The sequence below is a fragment of the Apus apus genome, chromosome 4 (genome assembly GCF_020740795.1).
Source record: "Apus apus isolate bApuApu2 chromosome 4, bApuApu2.pri.cur, whole genome shotgun sequence".
NCBI classification, from domain to species: Eukaryota; Metazoa; Chordata; class Aves; order Apodiformes; family Apodidae; genus Apus; species Apus apus.
This window is the reverse complement of record NC_067285.1, coordinates 89,114,318-89,135,086: the sequence shown is the minus strand read 5'-3', so window position 1 is coordinate 89,135,086 and position 20,769 is coordinate 89,114,318. Positions and strand designations below refer to the sequence as shown.

Sequence of the window (20,769 nt, the reverse complement as noted above, 5' to 3'; positions counted from 1 at the left end):
AAGGCATAGTTCTTGCCCTATCAAGATTCAGTATATAACCAGAAAACTGAAAGTTAAGGATTACACCAAAATTCTTTGTGCCCATCTAAATCTGACATGTCAGAATAAACTCCTCTTCCTCTGTTTTCTCTCTATTTATTTCTAAGTTTTATGGGGAGAGAAGAAAACATTATCTGAGAGAAGAAAACTCTTATCTGTCATCCCCACCTACCAGCTAATCATTTAGAAGGAATCCTAGTGGAGACAGTTTATTCCCTTATAATCCCTTTGCTGCCTGTTGCCTTAAGCAATAGTGTGGGGGAGAGTGGAAATAATTTTTTAAAAAATTAAATAGTGCTATACATCTATCACATGTTGAGATTTTAAGGAAAAATATCCTTAAATAACTTTCTTGCTGTCTAAATGTTTGCCATAATTCAATTAAATGAAGGTGAAAGCAAAGACAACAAACGTCATGAGATTCATATGTGGTTATATTATGACAATGAGAGAAAAATTGCCATTCAGAGTCTTCAGGGTAACACTCAATGTTCAAACAAAACTAAGAAATTTGAGGAAGAAAACAGTTTGTCAGAACATTTAAAAAAAATATTTACTTAGAGATTGCATCTCTCTGTTCTACATAAATGAAACAAGTCTAGATTGTTGTATTGTTTACCATGTAAGCAGCTTACAGACTTACATGGCATTCCTTTGATAGACAAATGCAAGTATTTAAAAAATAATTATGACCTCTCCCTTCACATTTCAGGAAACAAACTCTGATTGTATAAATTATTTTTCTTAGTTGGATATAGCATGCATATGATAGACACGAGCTGGCAAGCTTTCATGTATTCCATGTTTTCAACACAAGAGTCTTCCAAATACTGACACTTAATACATGCTAATTGATGCTTTGACTATTGAAAGACAAAACTGCCTTCCTACTAGCTGAAAAGTTTGATCTATAGTAATGCAATCTTCCTTCCTATATTCCTGTAGAAAAGCTAGAGTACTAAGTCATATTTTTAGATTTTTCTGAAGTTTTTCAAAATCTATGTGAAAGGAAGAAGAGAACTGGGTTGACTTAAATTTGCTCAAAATACATGCTTAGAATGCATTTTCTACAGTAAGAGTAAAAATATCTAGTAAAAATATCTATTCTTTAATAAACTCTACAGACTCAAGATCAATTTTTTCATGACCATGACTGGTTTATATCTACAATTCTTTCCATCAGAAGAACTTCATTAAACAAAGCAAACTTCAGTTGTCTTTTAATGATTTATTATAGATTGCTCACTGTCCCAAAAAAGCAATACTTAAATAAGAAAACAAGATTAAAAAATCTACTCTTGCATAGAACATGATTTTTACCAGTTCCTGAAAACCACTGCATTTTATTGCTGCTATATTTAGCTTGATATATTAAATTTTAAAAAATGCATTAAGCGGATTTTTGCCATCTTTGAAAAAATGCACACCATCTCTGGTTCACATTTTCTGCTTACTGTATTATTTTATGAGCTTACCTCCAATATCTGGCCGCAGCTTATTGTCATATCCTTGAAGTAAGGAGTCCAGTATGTGAGTTACATCCCCACCATGAATCTTTGGTGCAAGGACCCATGTTTTATTCACCGTTAGATCTTCATCATCCTCATCATCTGCTTTATCAGCTCTATGGTGAGTGAATAAAAAAACCACAAGTTTAGGAAAAACAAACAAACAAAACAAAACAAACAAAACCAACAAACAAACAAAACCAACACCATGAAACTAAATACACAAGACATTAAGAAGAAATTGATAAAATATTGAACACTATTTAGAGTACTTTATAAAAATCCAAATACCTCCTGGTGCCAATGGAAAGAGGCTGGCTCTTACTTAAAACACCACCTTTTTGTTTTATGGCAGTAGAGTGTAAGCTAATACACTTCAAGAGACATTAACACACCACCCACAGAGAAAACTTAGGCCATGAGTCAAACCCATAAAAGCAGCTGTAGGCATCCTCTTACTGTCAGCTTTCGCCTGTTTCAAAATACAAAATGTAATTCCCTATCTTTTCCCTACATGTATTTCAGTTTCAAATCACAGTACTAGTATTTCTACAAGATGGTTTATTATGGTAATAATAGATCTTAGTGTCAAGAATATTAACAGAATCTCCTTCCTAGTAGTTTCCACTCAATATACTTACATACTTGTTCAACTCCATTCAAATTTTAAGAAAGCAAACAAACTGTACATCCTTGTGCTATGATTAAACATTCACAGAAGCTGCAGTCATGGGTCAATTATGTATCTGCATGTATACATGGCAGAGTTATAATGCTGTACCATTCCTCTTAGTTAAGATCATTTGCTAGCTACCTATTTTATCAAGATGAAACAAATGTACAAGGAAAGCACACATTTTTGTATTGCTTATCTTTTTAATTAGATAAGTAGTAATATGCAGTTAATCACTAAGTCATTAGATAAAAATCACAATACTTAGGTTGCATCTGCAGATTCACTCTGGTATCACGGAAAGGTCAAAGAATGCCTGGAAGTCATTTTATTTCCATTTAAATCAATTGAGTGTGCACTTAGGTATTCCTCCAGTGTTAAAGTTTGCAATCTATCTTACTCATGCAGCTTATTTCACAGAATTGTTACAGGCTTCAAGTCAAGCAAAGTGCATCAGACTGATGGCAGTAACTCTGACAGTCACACAACGTATCTTCACAAATGGATTCTGGCTAGCAACTATTACAGAACATATATAATCCATATAAATCAGTTCCAATGTTAACATAAGCAGTAAAAGAAAGAAATTAAATTACTGTGCTTGTACCAATTTGTACTATACACCAAAACTAAAAATGTCACTGCTATATTATTAGAAAGGGAGTTACGACCTTCTAAATTGCACAGATACTTGTCACCCTCAAAACTAAGGGTGGAATTTTTCAGTTCATTTCCTACAGGAATGAAAACTACCAGCATGTTCCATGTGGAAGTAACACAGCCTTATGGGGGAAACAACGGAAAACAGTCAGGATAGAAAGGGCAGAGATGGAGTAGACAGACCTGGCTTTTCTTGCACTCCTTTGTGGGAATGCATCAAAACAGTTTGTATTCATAAGATCTTGCATCACCTCCTAGATAACACTAGCAAGTCTCACTGAAAATCAAGATTATCATGGCTGTGGAAGCCACTCTGTGGTTTTGGCATGCTTGCTTAATTTGGGAAGTGCAACAGGGAGCTTGCCACAACTCAGTAGGTTCCCAGAGGATGCACAAAAGGCACTACTTGAATATCAGGAGTTTCATATCTAGTTTGCTGCAATTACGTAGCCAGAGTCTATTAAAGCTGAAAGCAATATGCAAACTAAACACAAGGTTCACTGACAGCTTCCTCTGTAACAGTCTGAAAAGTGCTTTCATTTTTTAAAAAATTAAATGTACCCTAAAATACTTAATCTTTAGTGCACTACAGAGACATTATAGAAATGTCAGATATTAAATATTTAACATTTCCCATTAGCAGGATCCCACTAACGGGAGCACTAAAAGAAGTAGGAAGATAAGTTTAGTGACTTTAAACTATTTTTTCTCTTAAAGCTACCTAATGCTATCTCCTTCATGTTATGTTACCACATGGGGGTTTTTTATGTATACATTTTTGGTCTGCTTGCATTTTATATCATCCAATTACTATATAAATTAAGTTACAGTTGCTAAGAGTGCAGAGGCAATCCCAGCTGTTCCCCAGGGGCATTAAGATGATAATTAGTAAAACTTAATTCATAAGCAACTCCCTAAGGAATGAGACATGTCCGCTACAAAACCGATCTCTTCTTCCTCTTTTTGTCCTCCATGCCACAAACCACAGAAAGTACAGTGAAACTACCAGAGCTCTGTACAGACCATGGGCACCTGACTCTCAGGATCAGCCCAATTATGTGCAGAGAATTTAAAGTGGTGATGACAACTTTGTCCTGCTTTAATATGCTTTCCACATCTTTATTAAGAGCAGCATATATTTAGCCAAAATGAAAAGTAAAAGAGGTTATGCCATTCCCACCTAAACCCAGGAGGAGTTACAACCATGGTATCTTCACTCACAGTCAGTAGAGCATCTTGACATTTTGAAGAGGTCTTAATTTTTATTTGTAGCTTCACAGGACAACTTCAGTGGGAAGGTCTCCATCATGGGAAGTCTCCAGTGCAGCCTTCTGCTCAAAGCAGGGCAAGGTCTGAGGTCACAGCAGGTCACTCAAGGCTTGACCAGGTTGGCTCTTGCAGACCTCCAAGCATAGAAACTGCATAACCTCTCTGAGCAACCTGCTCTCCACTTCTGTCTTTTCACTATTTATTAATTTAAATTAACTTGAAATGAACACGGAAAAAAATACAAATACATTTCAGATTTTCTGTCTTGTTTGGAGGACCTCTGGTCCTTCCCGAAGTTTAAGACTCTGAATTATAAATAGGTTCTCAGATGAGGACATTGATATCTTACATAAAGTTATTAATAATGCAATTCCAGGGAGAGAGGAAAAAAATCCGTCCCAGCATCTGATAGCTTTTCCAGCCACTACTAAGTAAATCCATTTAAAGAGGTACTTTTATTAGACACAACATTTCTTAGCATTTGACAAATGTCTTGGCTTAAAATGCACACTTCCTACTATTTACATGGAATCATCTGTTTTTATCTAGAAAATACCATACACTGATAAAAGTGCCAACTACTAGAAAAAAACAACAGACTTCTAGACCAGTACATTAGCTTAACAGGAGCCTGGAGCTCACTTACCCATTAGCTAAACCAGCAAAGGGACCAACACAAATCAGAAATTAATATAACCAGGTGTGGAGGAACCAGACTTCCACTGTTCTACACAGTGAAAGGAGCTACTCTTACTTGCTCTGTTCGTAGTTTACTGGCCATTTCAGAGATGACTGTGACTAACCCATGCCACTACCAGACCAATGACCATGCAATGAAGACTATAATGTCTCTGCAGTGGTGATGGCATGCAGTTCAAAACTTTTGATTCCTAAGCTGTAGCTACTGATGCACAGCCAAAGAACTGAGATAAGAAATAAGTTATGATGGCTGGAAAAAAGGAAGTGAACTGAATATATAGAAATCCTTCTGTATGCCCTCCGACAAAGCAGAGCACACACCACCTGCCAACTTGAAATCTCAATTCAGATGTTTCTGGGGGAGTTGCACATGCAAGTTCCCCCAAAAGAACACCAAGAGAAAGAAGGCAACAGGACAGACACTGTGTACATATTCATCTCTAGGAATCTGAATTGCTGATCTTCGTAATACTAAATAGATTTGAACTACTGTTTTAAAGGTGGAAATCCCTTTGGATTTACATAGCAGGAGATGGTATAATCAGGATCTAACCAAGGTTAGACCATGTTCTTTAAAGAAACATTCACTCTGGAAAACTATACAGTTCAAAACTGCCGATATTTTCACCCAAGTTTCAGTGTCTCACATTGCAAAGTCCAGCTTTTCTCCAGGGTTTAGAATGGTGTAGAAAGACAGACAGAAGACAGCAAACTTCACTCAAAACCAGAAAAAAAAAAAAAAGTAAAAAAAAAAAAAAAAAGTGAAAATTAGGTATGCTGTTCAAATATTTAGCAACAGGTAACCTGGAGTGAGCACCTTTTTACTTCTTTGCAGTTAAAAGAAATCTAACAAACCCTTGAAGATTAATGTCAATTAACTCCATTCTCACTTTACCAGTAGCACTTTCCCCTCTCTCTCACAACCCCAGCAGGAAAGGCAAACTTAAATAAAGAGAAATTCTTCGTCTTCCCAAGTTCATCTAAAGGTTATTTCACTATACACATAACATAATACTTGATCCTTTCTCCATTTACTGTAATTATTTTTTTTCCAATGAAGTTCACTTAGCAAGTCTTTTTCAGGATGTTTAGAAAGATGATGATTTAGAAAAAAAAATATTACATCAACCAAAAAATTTCTACTCCACAGCATGATGCTCTTTTACATTTATTGCTGTGGGTGTTAATTTTAATTATTTTATAAATCTAAGGCCTCACTTCTTAACATGCTTGTTGTAACAGTTCAACTAACCTCATAAACTCAACAGTATTCAGCATGTATTCAGTTAAGAGTAATTAGGCAAAAAGTGCCCTAATTATGCTCTCTGTCCTTCAACTAATTGAAGACATTTCATGACTAATAAATCCCTGAGCACAAGTAACTAATGACTAAATAAGTCTTTTCAACATCAGGCAACAAATTCATCTTCAGACATTAATGTCATAGGTCTTTGTTCTACTTTAAATACAAGAAAAAAAAAATCCTATGAGCTTTAGGTTGCAATTAACATCTGTCTGGTTATGTAATGAACTGGAGAAAAAAATGGATACAGTGAGGGTGCTCCTACTGCTATTTGCATCATGTGTAACAAGTATTATATGCAGAAGTACAGGTATAGCACAGGTGGGAGCATTTAAGCACATCTAAGGATCAAATCAGTTGTTAATTGCCAGGCTTCTATTCCCGCTCAACACACCCAAGGGTACCCAGTCCTCCAAGCAGAGACAATTTATGGGGAACCCATAGACGTCTGGAGCAGCAGCAGTAGAGACTGGGCAAGGAACCACAGTTATCTCATGCCTATGCACAAGCAACTCAATTATGCCCTCAGTGGCTGTCAGGTTAAAACAACCCTTCAGAGTGAGTTTGTCTATCTGAAGTTAAAGTGAGGCTTCCATACAAGGAGTATGTGGAGGATCATTTAATAAACACGTAAGTAAGAAGGAAGGCCAGTGTTTCAGATAATTTCTATGCTGAAAGAGCTGAAAGGAACATACCATTTTCCTTTTTGCCTTACACATGTGAATGAAAAAAATAAGACCAGTTGTGTGAGATTATTTAGCCAAGGATCTTCTCCATCGAGAGCAAAAGTAGTTACTTTGGCAGATTTACTGATACAGGGGTAGGGCATAGTGACACAACTAAATCATGATACATGTCTTAAGACAGCTGTTATTCACTGGCTGTGCTTCCCAGAATATTATATATATATATATGTCTTTTGTCTAAGTATAATACAATTTGACCTTTATTTTCCAATACTTAAAAAACCATATATACTTTCTCTCAACTTTCAGACAAAACATAAATGTTTCCTAAATTGTAAATATGGGAGATTACTTTATCAGCAACAACAATAATGCTTCAGAGGTTTGTCAAAATACTGCATTTGACCAGACAATGCTTCATAAGAAGTCAGTCAAGACAGACGAGGTTTCCAGGGAAAGTATCCAATCAATCAGACTTCTAAGCAGACACTACCTTACTCCAGAACACCAAGGATGATATACTTGTATGTGGTCAAGAAGTATATTTCATGGCCCCATTAATGAGAGTTCAGAGGTCACGTGACCTAGCCAGATTCCACACATGAAAAAAGATCTTAAGCACTGCTGAAAAACAAAACATGGTCAATGATACTCAAACATCCAGAGCCAGACATTTTTACAGAGGCTGGTGATGACTCTAATTCAGAAGCTAAAATAAGGAAGCACTTAGGCATGTGTCATGTCAATGACCAAGACATAGGCACAGGTGTAGATGCAAATCTGAAATCTAATAGGATGGTAAGTTTTAGTAGTGTCTGAGACAGAGGAAACTTCCTTACAGACACAGCAAAATGCAACTGAAACATGGTAGGAATGAGTAATTACTCTTATAATAGCAATTTAAAACATATTTACATATTTCTTTGGATCTTCCTAAGATAAAACAAGGGCTGCAGACAGATTTGTAGTACCCTTCAGAAGCTGAAAAAGGATTGGGACTGCTGCACATACACAAATATTACTTCTTTTCAGTAGTAGCAATAGCAGCAGGACCACATAGTCATGACTGCTAGAACAGGACACAATTACATTTTTATTCAAAAGATTTTCTTGAAAGCTTACTTCCACTGCTAGCTGTCAGTAGTGAATGGTTTAAACATCTCTCAAGATTTATCTTTCAAACTCGATGACTGACTTCATACTCATCAGTTCTATTACATTTCTGCATTTCACCATCAGCTTCTTCACTGACATGCTTTATTCATCACATAACATTTCTGGGAAAATAAGCATAACTACAAGCAAAGAACTGCAGCTACTGAAAAAATGTCTCTAGAAATAATTCCTTGCTCTTCTTAATCCTATGAGGTATAGAGTCACTGACACTGTATGCCTTCGTCTTCATCCTTCCTAAACTGGTTTAGCCACCACCTTGACAAAAAGCTTTTTTCTCTTCTTCCCATCCATTCCACCTCTGATGCTTTTATCGATCTATTTCCCCCTCCTTCTACTTTGTCAGACTTTGATAAATTCTTTTGTGTGTCAAAATGTATTTCTTTCTCCCACTGAAGTACTTTTTACTTAGTCCCTACATCTTTTTTCTAGTATACCTACCACATACTGTTAGGTTGATTCTTCTGGATACACATACTGCTCTGTACCTTCTCTAATCTTGTATTTCCTAGCCTATTTATGATTTCCTGTCCTATTTCCTCATTCCTTTCTCTATTTCATTTTTACTAAAGAGATTATTCTAGACATCAAGTTAGCAGATAAAAGTGTGGGGGAAAATATTAGAAATTACTGTACTGAAACATTTGATTTTTAGAATAAGCAACATAAAGAAATTCACTTAGTATTGAATAAGTAAAGCTTTGTTTAAAAAACAACCACACAAAACAAATTAATCAGAGCACTAACAGAATAAAAGTAGGTACCTCTGCTGTTCATTCCCTGTAATGAAAAGTGTTGCTTGCAAATTTGAGTGTTTAGGCTATCAAACTTGTGATATCTTAATACATATCACAATCATCAGGTGATCAAGCTCTTTTGAGTCATTACACCTTTGAAGTACATCTCTGAAAGATATGAAACATTTTCTCGCACACACAGTATCTTCACTGCAATTAATTTTAGTCCCAGCAAGACCTTCACTTAAAAGCATTATCACATGTCAACATCTCTGGAACTAATACACCAAAACCTAATCTGAACAGAAATTAGTGAACAATACAACCAGACTTAACTCTGAATACTTTAGAAAGGCACAACCTGACTGCAAAGAATATTTATAAAAACGTGATTTTTTTAATATTAAGAACAACAGATATTATTAAAGATGTGTTCCAGGAGAAAAATTTTGTTCTGAGTGCCACACCAAATGTTCTCCTCCATGTCAGCTTTCAGCTAATGCTACATACATTTGAAATTACACTGGTAAAACTTACTATTAAATCAAATGTTTTTTAAAGATTTCCAAGATATTATCATATGGACTCAAAGCATCATAGATATTCATTATCCATCAGTCTTCTCATATAACACAGAGTTAATCTTCTCTCCTTGGAATTTGATCCAAATACTGATATACTCAGATCAGTATAACTGCTGCCTCTACTCCTATAAAGTTGCAGTCCAGAAATCAATTACAAATTCTCCTCACATCTATCTATATAAGTACAGGTAATTCACTGCTTCAGTTCAGAACTGCTGGATTTTCAAACATTTTCAGCTTGACTAGTACAGTGATCTCACTTTGACCATTTTAGTAAAAACAGCTCTTTATCTCCATACGTGGTCACAAAAATATTCTCCACAGTTTTGTAGACCTGATGGAGACAACTACCTATTTCTGCACCACTCTCTCTTCTGTTATACAACAGAGAGCAAGAACTTTGCATAAGTAAGATAGCAAACCATATTAAAAAAAAATAATAATTAAAAAAAAAAAATAGAGCTTAGTGCAGTCAGGTCTTTGAAAATTTCATGGACAGAGGTTCCACAACCTCACTGGACAACTTGTTCCACTGTTTAATTATCCTCACAGTGAATTCATCACCATTGTTCCTCATCTTAATATGCACCACTGTAAAGAGTCTACCTCTGTCTTCTCAATCACTGCCCCATAAGTGCTGGGGGCTGCTGTTGGCTCCCCCTAAAGCCATCTCTTCTCCAGGCTGAGCAGCCTTCTCCTCAGGGAGCAAGTGCTCCTGCCTGATCAGTTTGGTAGTCCTCCACGGAGTTCCCTCCAGTTTACACCCAAAATGAGATGCAGTATCTAGATGGGGTTTCACAAGTCCTGAGCAGACGGAGACTATCACTTCTCTCAGCCTCCTGAATGTACACCAGAAGTCCAGACCAGAAGACCAGAAGTCTGCTGGCCCTCCTTTGTTGCCAAGGCAGCATGCTGTCCCCCAAGAACTCCAGGTCCGTTTTGGCAGAGCTGCTCCCCAGCCAGCTAGTCCCCAGTCTGTCCAACTGATGGGAGCTTCCCATCCAGATGCAGGACTTCACATTCACCTTTGATGAACTTTATAATACTTCTGTCAACCCAGCCTCTCCAGCTCCCTCTGAACAGCAGCTCTGCCTGAAAATGCATTACCTTAGTAAAAAAACATCCTTCAACATGAAAAAAAATAAATTGTCTTCAGGGAAGGCTATGCTAATATTGTTATTTCTGATGCTATGAGAAGCTCTAGCTCTGCCCCAGACAAGCAAGGAAATAGGACACACTACTACTCTTTCCTCACATCAATTATTCCACATTCTGATAACAAACTTGCAAAATATGCTCTGTGTCTGTGTTTTGTTTTGGCTTAAAAAAGCTGGGTAACTTATTGATCATAACATCCACATGTGCGGTGTTAGCAAACTTCTTCCTCTGTTCTGAGAAAATCATTACTATGGTATCTTAAAGCAGTTCTTTGCCTAGGAAAGTACTTGGAAGTACCCATTATCTTCAGTAAGTAGGTCCTTCCTTTTTTCTAGTACAAGCATTTCTAATCATTGCTGAAAAAAAACAGTCAGGGCCCTTGTGCCAACTGTATTTTAATGTTAGAGATCAGGAGCATTTTGTCATTGTAAAATTTTTAGACAAGTATAAATTAATCTTCCTCTACAAAATATCTTCTAAGGAAAGACTTCCAGTCATTGCATGCAACAAAAAATAAAATTTATCAGGAAGATACAGTAGGCCTCAAGATGACCTGTACAGCCTTAGGTGAAACTAAAGTCTAAATCTACAAGAATTCTCAGGGAGATTAATTTCAGATGGATTAGAATGAAACCATTAAATTTAAATTGGTAAGTTTTATCTTCTCAGTTTGTAAGTTTTACCTTCTTCATAGGTTTTGGCCAGACCATGCAACCAAAAAATTGAAGTGTAAACACCCAGATTCCACTATTCATCAAGAGCAAACAGAAGGAATAAATGAAGATGCACAGAACAGAAAATAAAGGGTAACATCAGCAAGTTATAGAGTCTAAGTAGACATAACTGAAAAGGGACAAATCGTATTAAATAAAGGACAAAGTATCCCCACACTGCTAAAGAAGGACATGGTGAAAAGGCATCACCTCTCTTGGTATCTGAAACATGTTTCAACCATAGCAGTATCAGATCTCCTGGGAATTCCAGATTAGGATCGTCACAGAAAGACAGACACACATAAATCCATGTGCCATATGTCAGCATTTCGTACAGCAGACCGCAGATCTCTACCTGCACTTGACTAATGAAAAATTAATTGTCGTCAAGTTCAGAAGGAACTGATATATTGTCGATGAGTTAAGTGTCTTGATCCAAGAAACACTTTCCATAGGGGAGCTAGACTTAAAAACAAATCTAACATAAATGAATGCTGAGAACCATAACCTCAAAAAAAGCAGTTAGACTAATTAAATGCCATCCCACAGTCACCATAACATTCATCAAATTGCAAAGTCAACTTTGTTGATTTTCACTTTAAAATGCCACATGCATCTCAAGAAATATACAAAATGAGCTCTCCTTTAAAAAGCATTTTTAGTCATTCAAGCTGCTGGTATTTCAATATATTCACATGAACATTTGCTCTAACACAATCCATTGTATATTTCCTGCAAAATCTTCAGGTAACTAGGAATCTACTACAGCCCTTCACAAAAAAAAACCCTCATTTGAAATACTTCCAAGTTCTGGTACACATGTGAGCAGGTACCAGTCTCCTCCCTCAGAAGGCAAAGAATGTATAGTGTAAAGAAGCAGCAGAACCAGAGACTTGCACTGAACTGCGCACTAAAAGTATGGCATATAGGTGTATCTCGGTTAAAAGAAAAAGCCATACAACTACAATAATTAGCCAATGACAACATGTCCCCAAGAGAAATACAGTTAATAGGTTCTACTGAAATTTTATTATAACTGTCATTAGGCAATTTTGGACTAATCCACACATCAATTAAATTAATGAATAATTGTAGAAAGAGGTGAGCATACTCCATAAGCGCTAATGTAAGTACCTAAACCATGCAATAAAAAACTTGCTGTCTCTCTCTCTGCAAGCAAAATTATCTCTTCTCCACTTCAATTTATTGTGTATTAAATATAACACATACATAATACAACAGGAGTATCCGCCTCTTTTCAGATGGTGACTAAAATTTATGGCTGCCAGTTGTCCCCTGCTGGATGCAACCTGCAGGCCATCAGCTGGATGGACCTGACAACAAAGCAAGAATCTAAGGTACAGGTCCATAGCTCATCCACAGCAGGTCTGACACAACTCAATACATATTTGATGGCTCTATGCTGATGAGATCAGGTATATTTTTCCCTAGGAAAAACACTGGGGTACTTTGTTTTTAAAAATATCTATATAATTTATTCTGACATGTAAATTAGCATTGGACAATGAAGAAAAAAAATATTGTCATAACTTATAGTTACAGTTAGCCATCTAAATTAAGTACTACCACTTTTTCCTAATAGAAGTTCTATCCAGATGAACTGTATTCTGAAAGACAAATTGGACTATGATATTACATTAATAATAACAAGATTTAATAATAGTAAGACTTAATCCTTCATGGTACACTGCTTTAAATAAGAAGAAAACCATATTAAGTGAAAGGACTAACAATCTGTTTAAGACATCAAATAATTAAATTCAAAGGGGATGTATCTCGTTACCTCAGATCTTTCCTATTCACTATGTTTGTCTGTCTTCCTGAAAATAAGAAAAATAACTGCATATAAACTTAGAAACACAGAATTAGCCATTCATGCCAAAGATGAAAGCAGCGATATGGAAAAGGATTTGCAAATCAAGGCAGAAAGCAAACAAGAACACCAGGTACACCCCAGCTGTACTGGAGCTAGTCCTGGGACAGAGTATCCAGCAGTATGAAGCAGGAGTAGGGAAATAATATTCCATATGTATCTGCCATTAATGAGGCAATATTTATATAATTTACCCATTTTTTTATGTCTGTTTTTCAAAGAAAAAAAATGAAAGGATTTACAAAATGGCTAAATATGCAGTTCAATATTTTCTAAAGAAATTTAAGTAGCTTAATTTTCTTAACTGAGAGAAAAATGTAAGCTGCTATCAAGTTGCCTCTTAAGCTACACATACCAAGGAACTACTTCTAACAGTAGTTAGTACAACTGTAGCATGGGTAAATCTAACTCAATGGAAATTTCCAGTCTGTACAAAGTATCTCTGACTGGGACACGTGAATATAAAGCTTTCATTTTGGAGGAGACCATTCATGCCACAACTCCTAGGCATGTAACTGCACTGCAGCTTCTCATTGCTGAGAGGAGAGTTTTTCCGAGCAATCTACAACACATCATGAAAGACTAGGATGGAAAGAGAAACACAGTAGGATGTTTTCTCACAAAAAATGCTAATTCCTTTAAGACTTTTTAGAATTCATTTGAGATGGTGAATTCTCTTCACACCAGAGGGACGCAGGGCAAGGAAAAGCTTTGGTGACTGGCTTCCCTGTGGAATAGCTGCAGGCGGCAGACCACACTCCCTTACGGAGGAGCCACTGCAGCTACGGGTCTGCCCCCTGAGGTTGCCCTGAAGAACCAGAGGTTCTAACAAAGACCTGGACTTCCTCACAGAGGTGGATGTGCGATCCACTGAGGCACACATAGCAGGTGGCTATGGGGAAAAAAATCTGGCTCTTTTAGCATGCAGAGGAAGGCAGAAGATCCATTGTCTGGAAGGCAGAGAAATCTCAAACTAGAAATACTGTAAAATACTTAATTAGATTACTCCTCATTAAACCTCTATGCAGGGACTTAAAACAGTTACACTGAAGGAACAAACTTGATGCAGAAGCTAGGGTAAATGCTCCCGTTTTGTTTATTCTAATATCAGCCTAGATAAATGGCAACAGATCCTGTAGATTTGAACATCCACCAATGAAAGCAGACTTTAGAAACTACTTGCAGCTTTGCCATATCACACAAATTTCTCTCTTCTCTGAAGCAGGTTCTGTTCTGGTCAACTCACACAACTGGAGTGGTGCAACTGATGGCTACCAACTTTTCAGAAGGGACAGGCAAGGAAGGAGAGGTGGTGGGGTGGCCCTCTACATTAGGGATAGACTTGAATGCCTAGAATTTAACATTGCGAATGACAGCGTTGAGTGTTTATGGGTAAGAATCAAGGGGAAGGCCAATAAGGTCTTCATGGTGAGAGTTTGTTACAGATCCTCCAACCAGGATGTAGAGGCTGATGAAATATTTTAAAAGCAGCTGGCAGAGGTCTTGCGATTGCCAGCCCTTGTTCTCATGGGGGACTTCAACTACCCAGATGTCTGCTGGAAATACAACATAGCAGAGAGGGAACAGTCCTGGAGGTTCCTGGAGGGTATGGAAGACAACTTCCTGATGGAGCTGATGAGGGAGCCAAATAGGGAAAATGTCCAGCTGGAACTGCTGCTTGATAACAGAGAAGGCCTTGTAGGGGATGTAAAAGCTGGAGGTCATCTTCAGCACAGTGATCATGAAATGGTAAGGATTTTCAACTCTTGGAGAAGCAAGGGGGGGAGCCAGCAGAACTGCCACCTTGGACTTCTGCAAGGCAGATTTTGGCCTGTTTCAGAGCATGGTTGAGAGTGTCCCTTGGGAGACAGTCCTGAAGGTCAAAGGAGCCTAGGAAGGCTGGTCATTCTTCAGGGAGGAACTCCTAAAGGCACAGGAGAAGGCTATCCCCAGAACCTGAAAGATGAGCTGACCAGGAAGACCAGCTTGATTAAATAAAGAGCTTTGGCTGGACCACAGGAAAAAAAATATAGTTTAGTGCCTTTGTAAAAGGGGGTTGGCAATTTACAAGGAACACCAAGATGCAGTGAAGCCATGCAGGGGGAAAATTAGAAGGGCCAAGGCTCAAGCAGAACTCAACTTGGCCACTGAAGTTAAAGACAACAAAAAGACTAGAGAAAAATGTAGGCCCACTGAGGAGTGAGGTGGGCACCCTAGTGGTGGAAGACACAGAGAAGTCAGAGTTACTGAGCACATTCTTTGCTCCAGTCCTCACTGCTAAAGCTGTCCCTCATGAATGCCAGATCCTGGAGGCAAGGGGGAGGCAAGGGGAAAAGTCTGGAGAGAGGAAGACTTTCCCTCAGTAAAGGAGGACTGTGTTAGAGACCACTAGACATCTGTAAGTCCAGGGGCCCTGATGGAATGCACCCATGAATGCTGAGAGAGCCGGCAGATGTTATTGCTGGGCCACTCTCCATCATCTTTGAAAGGTCATGGAGAACAGGAGAGGTGCCTGAGGACCACAGGAAGGCAAATATCACTCCAGTCTTCAAAAAGGGCAAGGAGGAGGACCGAGGGAACTACAGGCCAGTTAGTCTCATCTCTGTCCCTGGGAAGGTGATGGAGTGACTCATTCTGGATGTCACCTCTAAACACCTTGAAGAAAAGGAAGTTATTGGGAGTGGTCAACATGGATTTACCAAGGGTAAATCATACTTGACCAATCTGCTAGCCTTCTATGATAGCATAGCCTTCTATGATGACATAACTGGTTGGCTGGATGATGGGAGAGCAGCAGATGTCATCTACCTTGACTTCAGCAAGGCTTTTGACACTGTCTCCCATAGCATCCTCACTAAGAAACTGAGGAGTGTGGGCTAGGTGAGTGGTCAGTGAGGTGGACTGACAGCTGGCTGTGTGACAGAACTCAGAGGGTGGTGATTAATGCAGCAGGGTCAAGTTGGGGGGCTGTAACCAGTGGTGTTCCCCAGGGGTCAATACTTCCTCTGGTCTTGTTCAACATATTAATCACTGACCTGGATGAGGGGACAGAGTGTATCCTCAGCAAGTCTGCTGATGATACAAAACTGGAAGGGGGGGCTGGCACTCCAGAGGGCTGTGCAGCATGACCTGGACAGGCTGGAGAGTTGGGCAGAAAGAAACCTAACGAGGTTCAAAAAGGGCAAGTGTAGGGTCCTGCACCTAGGGAGGAAGAACCCCATGCACCAATATGTTAGGGTTGGATCTGTTAAAAAGAAATTCTGAGGAGAAGGATCTGGGAGTCTCGGTAGATACTAAATTACCCATGAGCCAGCAACGTGCCCTTGCTGCCAAGAGGGCAAATGGAATCCTGGGGTGCATAAGGAAGAGTGTGGCCAGTAGGTGGAGAGGTCATTCTCCCCCTCTACTCAGCCCTGGTGAGGCTACAGCTGGAATACTGTACCTAGTTCTGGGCTCCGCGATTCAAGACTAGACAGGGAACTAGTAGAGAGAGTTCAGCAGAGGGCAACAAACATGATTGGGAGATAGGAGCATCTCCCTTATGAGAAAAGGCTGAGAGAGCTGGGACTCTTTAGCCTGGAGACGAGAAGGCTGAGGGGAGACCTTATTAATGCCTGTAAGTATGTAAAGGGTGGGTGCAAGGAGGATGGAGCCAGAGTCTTCAGTAGTTCCCAGTGACAGGACAAGGGGCAACAGGCACGAGCTGGAACATAGGAAGTTCCATTTAAATATGAGGAAAAACTTCTTTACTACAAGGGTGACAGGGCACTGCAAAAGGCTGCCCAGGCAAGTGGAATCTCCTTCTCTGGAGATATTCAAGATGTGCCTGGATGCAGACCAGAGTAATGTGCTCTAGGGGATCCTCTTTTAGCAGGGGAGTTGGGAGATGATCTCTAGACGTCCTTTCCAACTCTGACAATTCCATGATTACCTTTCTAGTCTCTCCAGTCACCTCTAATAGTTCCATGTTGTTGCATGGTTTCCCATTTTAAGTTTAGATATGTCGCATCAAGTTTTTACATATTAAATTCAAACAGTGCATATGCCAAGTTCATTTCAGTAGTCCTACCAAATGGCCACAGAAACAAGGTGTTGCATTCAACCTAGAGTATTACAATTCCTCTACACCTTCAAAGAAAAAACATAGATTCCTCAACTCCCTTGTAATCTACTCTGTGGTCAGACTTACGTATCCAGAAAAAAAGTTGACCAAAGCCTGTGAGTGTTCACCTGTTACCTTTTCTGCCCAGCTCATAAAGTTCTGAATTGGCAGCAAAGGTGCTCTTATTTAACATCAGGCATATTTAACAGAAAATTAAAAGCAATTGAAAATGTAGTTCAATTTGTTATGAGAGCCTTTTTTTGAATGTGTTGTCGTAGTCTGAAGACTTCCTTTAAATACATTGTAAGAAAATTATGTGCAAAGCTTATACATATTTATCAATATTTATGCCTCATTAAACTTCACACTAACAAAATAAAATATTAATAAACTTTTAATAAAATAAACCATATTTTAAACCACTAGCATTGCTAAATAACAAGTTCTTCACTGTCACATCATGAACAAAGCACGTAAGAGTGAGAATAATAATGAATAAACATCATAGATGTTCAAATGAAAGCATTAATCACTACTATCAAGCATTAAGAAAGCCATGTTGTTATGACAGGCTTGACTCTAATCCAGGAATTTATATGAGAAGAAAACATAGGCCTTATTATATAAGTATTTCCCTAAGAGATACTTTGAAATGGAAACAAAAACATTAGTTGACATTTGCACCTGCTGACACATTGCAATGGAGCATTCATGATTGCTATTTGGAATATCATGTTACAAAACTAAAGAGAAGATATACACAAAATTGAGTTTGCAATATATTGTTAGGAATGCTGACCAGCATATACTATTTAAAACAGTATAAATTAGAATAAATGTTACAGTTATGCTGCACCTGTATGTTTAGAAATGCGGAAATAATATTAATTATATTGTCAGCTCTTATGCTCTCCCTATGAATTATCTCTCTTTTTTATTTCAACAAGAATAGGTTTGTCACACGTTTAGGACTGCAGTGACTGCTGGGTAGCTGGGTAGCTACTCTTTTCCTCTGCCTACCTTAAAGAAAGGCTCACAGTCCAGTTTTTGCTGTAGAAAAGCTGTCAGCTATTGACAAATATAGCCCTTCAAAATACTGACTGTGAAGTTACATCAAGTGCATTGACTATTCTGCTCTGTTTGTGGTGCATCTGCAGAACTTGAGGAAAACAACTGCTTCATGGGACAGAGTTCAACTGCAATTAATCCCCTTGGTGAAGGAAGTTTGGTGTAATGTCACACTACAGCTTTTGGGGCAGTACGTTAATATAATAAACTCTTGGTTGGACTCAACTTCCATTTTCCTTGCTTAGGCTTTAGTCCCATCTGAAAAACATGTCCATTTGTGGTCACAAAAAAAAAAAAAAAAAAAAAAAAGTGAGAGAAAAATCTCTCAACGACCACCCTTATCCCGTGTGGTCTCTGAATGAAAGGCCAGCCTGATACTAGTTGATTCACATGTGTGGATATTTATACCAAAGGTCTCATTTTATCTGACATCTTCTGGAGCACAAGATAAAATAATGCACGTAAATTACCCCTTTTTCGCACTGAAGACTTCTGAGCTTACTTATAAATGCTATTGTTAGTCAGATGTATATATGCATACTCTACACCTAGTCCTGTAATCACAACCACACTTTGACCAAAAAAAAAAAAAAAGTTGCTTTTTTTATTTTTCAGCTAGCCCTCCTCCTTTGTAACTAAGCCTTTGAACTGATCAATTAGCACACATTCTTTACTCCCAAACCACTTGAAAATTTCCTTCATATGTAAGGTACAATAAGTTCATTAAGAAACATTCTGAAGATGCACAGCTGCACTGGTATAATTTCCATCAATGCTTTTGAAAAATATTTTCATAATACACCAAGGCGTAAGACACAGATTAAGAAAAGTATAGTCAGTGATGTTTCTAACTAGGATAACACAGCAGTCTTCTGAACATGAGAGATGAGCTGAGATCAACACACTTCACACAGATTGATAAATCACCATTCAGTATGGGTAAAGGGTCCACAGTCTAACAATCTTTTTTTTTAAAAAAAGTTTAATAGCTTTTGTTTGGTTTGGTCATTTGCCAGGCTTTTTACTACACATTTGCTATATCCTCTTAGAATGGTTAATTTGGTCCACCATTAAAAGGAGACACACTGAGCAGCAGCCAAATACCCTTTCAGTACTGCCTTGTGATTTGTATGAGTGTATAACCTGTGGAATCATTCACATCGGCTCTGAATTATTGATGGCATTGAATGATCAGATTGCTTTTTGTTAAATTGTGATGGGTATTAAGAACACATTTACACAGCAGTACCAAATTACCGTTTCTTCAGAGACTTTCAGATCAATTTTGCAACTCTCCCTTAAAATGCACTTTTCCAACTTCTGGGACTTGAGCAGCTGCCCAGCCCCACTCCCTGGGGCCGCCGAGGCACAAGCCGTGCAGGATGCCCGCAGCTGGGCCAGCATAGTGAAAAAGTGCCAGCTCCGCCAGCGGTGCACCCAAGTTACCACCCACCGCTGGACCGGGCTTTTCCCAAGAAAGCACCAGCGCCCAGTCCCTCGCCACCGGAACTCCAGCCTCCGCTCCCAAGGCAGCCAGCGAGGAGCGGGCCCGGGTCTGGGGACGGCGGGGAGCTGCGGGAGAGGGGCCGCCCCCCGTCGGGGCGCAGGGCTGACCGGGCACCCGCCCAGCCTGGCCCTGCGCGGGCCGGGGGGACGCGCTTCGCCCAGCACCGGGCTGAGCCCGGGCTCACCAACTCGCTCAGCGAACAAGTGGAATGCAGTAGAAGTTTTACTTTGCCGGTGCCGGCTTCCCCAACAGCCGCCCGCGGAACCTTCCGCCGATGCACCAGGCCCTATGTTTTTAATTTATTATTTTTTTTTCAGTTTCGTAGCGCACAGCACACACCTTTCCCCTTTCCCTCCTTCCCTCCTTCCCAATCCTGGCCGGCGGGCGCCGAGTCTAGCCCAGGGCGCGATGCGCAGGTAGCCGAGCGCCGGCGGGAAGGTGCGGGCGGCTGGTGCCGGGGGGTCCCCGCCGTACTCACCCGCTCCCCAGCCGCACGGTCAGCAGCAGCAGCAGCAGCCGGGCCCCGCGGCGGCGGATCCAGCGGGGCGCGGGGCCCCGCCACGCATCCATGGGCGTGAAGGTGCTCTCCCTTCCCCGAGTTTTCTCCGGAGAGGCTGGGGAATAGCCACCCCGCCAATCCCACCGTCACACCTCCCCCCTCCCCCCCCCCCCCCCCGGCACACAGCAAGCAGAAGGAGGGGAGGGGAAGGCAAAGGGATTTTAAAAAAATAAAACACCCGAACAGGTAGGAACCCGCTCTACAAGAACCGAGCAACTCGCCCAATAGGCTCATCAGGTTGCTCCATAAATTATCCTAAAAACTGCTGGGCGAATCAATCCCTAGCAGAGGCGGAGTCCCCTTTACTAGAAGGAAACATGCTTGGAAGAAAGAGTGGCATTGATGTGCTATTTTCTCCAAAGAGGGAGATATAATAGATCTTTTATATATATATATATATACACGCACACATACCTATATACGCACATGATATACAA

At 39.4% G+C, this 20,769-nt stretch overlaps 1 protein-coding gene across 1 annotated transcript in view; it reads right to left on the bottom strand.

Moving 5' to 3' along the window:
• Nucleotides 1–20,343, bottom strand: part of GABRG1 (gamma-aminobutyric acid type A receptor subunit gamma1) — a 57,560-nt gene extending 37,217 nt beyond the window's left edge. Inside the window, exons 1-2 of the mRNA XM_051618296.1 lie at nucleotides 20,252–20,343; nucleotides 1,515–1,663 (exon numbers count right to left, since the gene is read on the bottom strand). Coding sequence (XP_051474256.1) covers nucleotides 1,515–1,663; nucleotides 20,252–20,343 — 241 coding nt within the window. The remainder of the gene's footprint in view (nucleotides 1–1,514; nucleotides 1,664–20,251) is intronic.
• Nucleotides 20,344–20,769: the final 426 nt, after the last annotated feature.